The sequence below is a fragment of the Fukomys damarensis genome, unplaced genomic scaffold (assembly GCF_012274545.1).
Source record: "Fukomys damarensis isolate Sample0158 unplaced genomic scaffold, DMR_v1.0_HiC HiC_scaffold_18, whole genome shotgun sequence".
Taxonomy (NCBI): domain Eukaryota; kingdom Metazoa; phylum Chordata; class Mammalia; order Rodentia; family Bathyergidae; genus Fukomys; species Fukomys damarensis.
The window spans coordinates 43,080,437-43,086,436 of NW_022900930.1; the positions used below are offsets into that span (position 1 = coordinate 43,080,437).

General features: G+C 59.0%; 1 protein-coding gene across 3 annotated transcripts in view; it reads left to right on the forward strand.

The window, feature by feature from the left end:
* Positions 1-6,000, forward strand: part of Bmp1 (bone morphogenetic protein 1) — a 40,274-nt gene that overhangs the window by 24,533 nt on the left and 9,741 nt on the right. For all 3 annotated transcript variants that reach the window (XM_033765475.1, XM_033765477.1, XM_033765476.1), the window contains 6 exons: positions 773-889; positions 1,121-1,266; positions 1,386-1,581; positions 2,266-2,391; positions 3,058-3,218; positions 3,605-3,785. In XM_033765475.1, coding sequence (XP_033621366.1) covers positions 773-889; positions 1,121-1,266; positions 1,386-1,581; positions 2,266-2,391; positions 3,058-3,218; positions 3,605-3,785 — 927 coding nt within the window. The remainder of the gene's footprint in view (positions 1-772; positions 890-1,120; positions 1,267-1,385; positions 1,582-2,265; positions 2,392-3,057; positions 3,219-3,604; positions 3,786-6,000) is intronic.

Consider the following 6,000-nt stretch of genomic DNA (forward strand, 5'->3'; position numbering starts at 1 on the left):
CGGAGTCTGCTCCACAGCCTGTGCAGGAAGTGGGACGTGTTCTGGCCAACCTTTCCCTTTCCCTCCAGTTTCTGATACTCCATTCATGCGCCTTAGTCACCCAAGGCAGCTGTCATTACAACACTTCCTCTGCAGCCAGGCTGTGTCTCCAAGACTGCAGAATCTTTCTTATAACTAACATTCCCAGGCCAGCACCCTCTGTCCTTGCCTAAAGTTGGGAAACACCCAGTCTTGTTAGGAATACACAAATCATTCCCAGTCGGTGCCTGACCGCAGAGAGTTCCACAGATACCCAGCCTGGCCCCTCACGTTGACCCTTGCTGAGTTTTGTTTTCTGACTCAGCCCTCTGGTTCTGGGGTTCGCTGAGGTCCTAGGGCCTCCCCCGTGTGAAATAAGGAAGGCTTGCTGATGAGAGCAGGCTGTCACGTGCAGAGAAGGCTCTGTCGATTTCTTCATCTTGTCTTTGCTTGGAGGACAAACAAGGAGAGGTCAGAAATGACGGTAGTGTGTATTTTAAAAAGGTCAGTGAAACACATGTGCAGTTGGCTGTGATCAGGACCCACCTTTACCCCTAGACACACACTCACTCGTGTCCTCTCCTTCTTCTCGGCCAAGCTGGACCTTGGATGAGCTAGGAGCCAGCCAGCGGGTCCTTGGTCTCAGGGATATGTATAGTGGGGTGGCTGCGGGCCAGCACTGAGCTCCCTGGAGATGTGGGGCCTCTTGGGGATAGCGTCGGGTCTCAGGGCTCCTCTGTCCATTCATCTGTAGGCCGGTTCTGTGGGGGCAAACTCCCGGAGCCCATCGTGTCCACGGACAGCCGCCTCTGGGTTGAATTCCGAAGCAGCAGCAACTGGGTTGGAAAGGGCTTTTTTGCCGTCTATGAAGGTACTGAGGAAGGGGCGGGGGTCAGACAGGAGGTCCCTGAGCAACTTAGAACCCCTCCTTCCTGGCACTCGAGAGGCACAGCTGTGGTCCTCCAGGGAGCAAGCAGAGATGGGTGGGCTTGGCAGGGAGGGCAATGGAGACCCACGGGAAAGGCCGGAGGAGTCAGGAAGGGGCTCTCAAGCTGGGCAGAGCATGCTGACCACGCTTCCCACCTCACCCTGTGTCCCACAGCCATCTGCGGGGGGGATGTGAAAAAGGATAACGGCCATATCCAGTCGCCCAATTACCCAGATGACTACCGGCCCAGCAAGGTCTGCATCTGGCGGATCCAGGTGTCCGAGGGCTTCCACGTGGGCCTCACGTTCCAGTCCTTCGAGGTAGTCAGAGATGCTGCTTTCTGAGCCTCGAACCCTCTCTTGCCCTCCCAGACAGCCCACCCCTCTGCAGCCTCTGGGGACCGCCAGGGCTCCTTCCTCTGATCCACCCCGTCCCCTAGATCGAGCGCCACGACAGCTGTGCCTACGACTACTTGGAGGTGCGTGACGGGCACAGCGAGAGCAGCTCCCTCATCGGGCGATACTGCGGCTATGAGAAGCCGGACGACATCAAGAGCACGTCCAGCCGCCTCTGGCTCAAGTTTGTCTCTGATGGGTCCATTAACAAGGCTGGCTTCGCAGTCAACTTTTTTAAAGGTGCCCTCCAGTGGCCAGCCCACATCTTTCCTTCCTTCTTCTTCATTCACTCGTTCAACACAGAGACTCCATGAAGGCAGGAAGAGGCTGGGTCCCTGCTCTTAAGGAGCTGAGGGCAGACTGGGGGCAAAGTCTAACCCCAGTGGGGAGTAGGGGCTATATGTAGGTGCTCTGGGGACAACAGGCAGAGAGCGGATTTTTTTGAGTGTTTTTTCCAGACAAAGTCTGACTCTGTAGTTCAGGCTGGTCTTGAACTCACTATGTAGTCCTGGCTGACCTCAAATTCACAATCCTCCTGCCTCAGCCTCCTGGGGCTGATTACAAGTGTGTGCCACCACACCTGGCTTCAGTGTGGGGCTTTTTAAATCAATATGTCCTCAGGTGAGATATTCTCCCTGAGCCGTAGGTCCTCCTCTGCAAAATGGGTGCAGTCACACTCTCCCCCACATAAACTTCGTGGAAGAACTGAAGAAGTGACAGATGTAGTGGTGGCCATCAGCCAGCCTTGGGTGCCCAGAAGGAAGGCCATGTGGGGGCCACGGGAGGGAGTGGGGCTCAGAGCTGGGCAGGCAAATGACGCTTCCAGCTGACTGCCCCTAGCGATGGGGCTGGGGTGGTGGCAGAAAGCTCCAGCAGAGGAGAAGGCCTGGCCTGGGCTCTGTGACCCCCTTTCTCCTCCCACAGAGGTCGACGAGTGCTCTCGGCCCAACCGTGGGGGCTGTGAGCAACGGTGCCTGAACACCCTGGGCAGCTACAAGTGCAGTTGCGACCCTGGATATGAGCTGGCCCCAGACAAGCGCCGTTGCGAGGGTAAGAGCCCCAGGATTGCCTCCGGACCCCTGCCCACTTCTGTGTGCATCGGAAAGACCACTTCCTGGGAACCGGAACAGTCCCCTCAAACCCTTCCCAACTCCTGCGTTGAGAGGTGTGCTTTTGACTGCAACCCCAGCTGTTCCCAGTGTGATGCACACCGGCTTTGGGGTTTTATTTTTTCTCTTTTGCTAATGCTGATCTTGCTAATTGATGTCATTCATCACCCACCAGAGGGTAAAGATCCACAGTTTGGAAACCACTGTTCTCAGCTAGGCCCTGAGCCTCCGTGTGTCCCCAGGGTGCCAGTGGCAGCACTTTAGGCTGGTAGCTTCAGCTCAAGTGATCTTGCTGTGTCTCAGAGCAGCCCCTCTGCTTCCCAGAACCTCCTTTCCCACCCTGTGCCCCTCTGCTCTGCAAAGCCCTGTCCTGTTCTCTAGCAGAGGAGGCAGAAATGGCCACATGTGTATCCCTTCAGCTCCTCTACTCACTCTTGCAGGTCACATGTGGAGCCCCTCACCTTGCCTGCCCCCTCCTATCTGTCCTGAGCCCCTGGGCTGAGGGACTCACAGACCCCCATCGCCCGACTGCACCCCAGCATGGGCTCAGGCCCCTGCCCGCAGTGGGGCCTCCTGGCAGGTGATGCCACCTCCCTTGTCCCCCCAGCTGCCTGTGGTGGCTTCCTCACCAAGCTTAATGGCTCCATCACCAGCCCTGGCTGGCCCAAGGAGTACCCTCCGAACAAAAACTGCATCTGGCAGCTGGTGGCCCCCACCCAGTACCGCATCTCCCTGCAGTTCGACTTCTTCGAGACAGAGGGCAATGATGTAAGTGCCCCCCAACCCTGGAGCTGAGGAGGGCAGTAGATGTGGGGTACAGGGGCCCGGCTCTGTGCCTCCTCCAACCTCTCTGGAAGAGGCCAAGCAGAAAGGCTCTGCAAATGGAGAGGAGGGGGCTGCTCCGAGCTCAGGGGGGCCTGGCAAGTGCAGGAGTGGGCAGGCTCGAAAGCACACATGGCAGGTAGGACACCAAGTCATAACCTACGGAGTGGTAAAGGGCGTGGGGCTGATGCCTGGGCTTTGAGGGCCCCAGGAGCACCCAGTGGGGGAGTAGAGAACTAAAGCTTGAAGGGTCAGCAGGATAGGGGCCTCCTGGTGTGGAAGTGGTCAAGGAAGGCTCCCTGGAAGGGGCAGTAGAGCTGGGCCCCTTGCAGGTATGCAAGTACGACTTCGTGGAGGTGCGCAGTGGGCTCACCGCAGACTCTAAGCTGCACGGCAAGTTCTGTGGCTCTGAGAAGCCGGAGGTCATCACCTCCCAGTACAACAATATGCGCGTGGAGTTTAAGTCTGACAACACCGTGTCCAAAAAGGGCTTCAAGGCTCACTTTTTCTCAGGTAACCCTGGACTGCCTGGCTTCCAGCCCTGCCTCCCCTTGGAGACCAGGGCTCCCCTCCCCACCCCACCCCTCCCTGTGCCCGGCCTGCCCCCTGCTCCCCACCATGCCTCAGCCCCACCGGTGTCCGGACCCCATTACTCTGAGGTCACAATGGTGCCAGGGCTGAGAAGGACAGACAGACACAGGAAGGGATGAATGGGAGGGAACTGCAGGTAGCGGGAGCCTGTGGGCCAAGGCCCGGGAAAGGGCGGGGCTTGGGAACAGGGAGTTCAGTTTGGCTGAGGACACCGGTGAATGGGGAAGAGGAGACTGTTTGCCTTGGACCTTGTGGCGCGAATTGTCTGGCAGCTGCCCCAGCTCCAGGCAGACCCTGCACAAACAAGAGGTTCAGAAGGGGGTCTTCCAAAAAGAGGGGTCACCTCCCTCCCTCGGATACCAAAGCCTTGCCTTGCCTATGTGTGGAGGCATTCGTGAGCTCAGAGCTGCCCCACATAAGGCTGGGGCTGTATCCCTTAGCCTCCTCCGGCCCTCTCTGGGTGGTCTAAACGGTAGTCAGACCCCGCCTCCCCAGCATCTAGAGGCCGCGCCCCCGGGACCTGTTCCCTTCACCTTTGGCCAGGGTTAGGCTGCAAGGCAGCTGATGTCCTCTAGAGGCAAAAGGGCCTGGGACTCAGGCAGTGAAGGGCAAGAGCTCTTTAGGGTAGAGCATGGAGAAAGCAGGGAGCCTGTGGGCTGGCTGGGGCAGGTGGTTTTGTGGGGTGTGGCCTGGGAACCCTCATTCCCAACTCCTAGTGGGCTGGGCATAGGTCAGGCCGGAAGCCCAGGGCAGCATCCTTGCCGCCTCCCTTCTCCCCTCCCTGCCCAGGGTCCTGCATTCTCCAGCCCCCTCTGTGCTTGCCCTGCACCCCTGCCTTCCCCACCTGGATGCCGTGCACCTGCCCTTGGGCTCTGCTTCCATGCTTGGCACTGCCAGCCGCCCTGCTTGGCTTACAGAGCTTCTGCCCTACTTCTTGCTGTGACACCAATCCCTCCCTCCCCTGGGTACCCCCAGAAGCCCTGCAGGGTGCTCACCACAGGGCTCAGGGCATGTAACACCTGTTCAGGGTGGGCTCTGTCCCAGGGGAACCATTACCTGCTTACTCTTATCTCTTCTGCTCTTCTGTTGCTCCAGTCTTGGAGGGGGCAGGGGACAAACAGCCATCTGTCAGTTGTGGAATTATCGCCCTGTTCCCATCCCTGCATGACACTGTGCCCACTCCATGCTCAGCCCTGCACAAAACACACATGCACACATGTGCGCTCACATGTGCACTCACACACACATGCACATACACACATTGCCCTGTCCCACAAGAAACCTGCAGAGGACCCTCACCGGTGGGCATCAAGGTTCAGCCTCAGGGCCCAGGGCTTTTGATCCGGGCCCCCCAGGAGGGGGGCTGTTTGGACTTTTGGGACACCCATCGAGGAGACCCTAAGCCAAGAAGGAGAAGCAAGAGCCTGAAGACCTTCGGTCTGACCCCAGCACCTCCAGGGCATTTGGGCACTGTAGGGTGAGTGCCATCTCCTTGTGGGGCCCACAGCCACCTCCTCCTGCCCCTGCCCCTCCTGCCACTTGTTCCCCTGGCGCTGAGGGGGATGCCCACTCCCTTGCCCGTGCCAGAGCTCCTTCCTAGGGTGTGGGGCCGCCACCCTCCGGCCCTGGCCCGCCCTCCTCCTCCTCCTGCAGCCACACGTGTGTGCATTCTCTCATTCATTCACTGAGTATCCACCCCACTGTGTGCCAGACACTGGCTGGAGTCTTTGGGGTGCAAATACGAGGAAGTTAGGGAGTCAGACACATGAGGGAAGTCTGTGTTCAGTCCATGAGCTGAGCCCCTGCAGCCCCCAGCAGAGTCCCCGGGGATGTCCCTGGTGAACCCCAGGACTGGTCTTAAGACAGCCCTTGCCCCACATTTCCCACAGGCTGATGCAAAGGCAGCTTCCTTGGCAGACTCCCTCAGCAGACACCTCTGCACAACAGAAAAGGGTCCCTTGGGAGGGGACCTGGGGACTCCACCTCTCAACCCTGGGTTCCTGTGGGCCCAGCAGGTCTGGCCCTCCGGAACAGGGGTGGGGAAAGCAGGGCCTTCTGGGCGGCGATGATCCAGCTTGGGTCCTCTGCTGAGGGAGACCAAGAGCAGACCTCACCTGGCCAGCCAATGCCAGTAGGC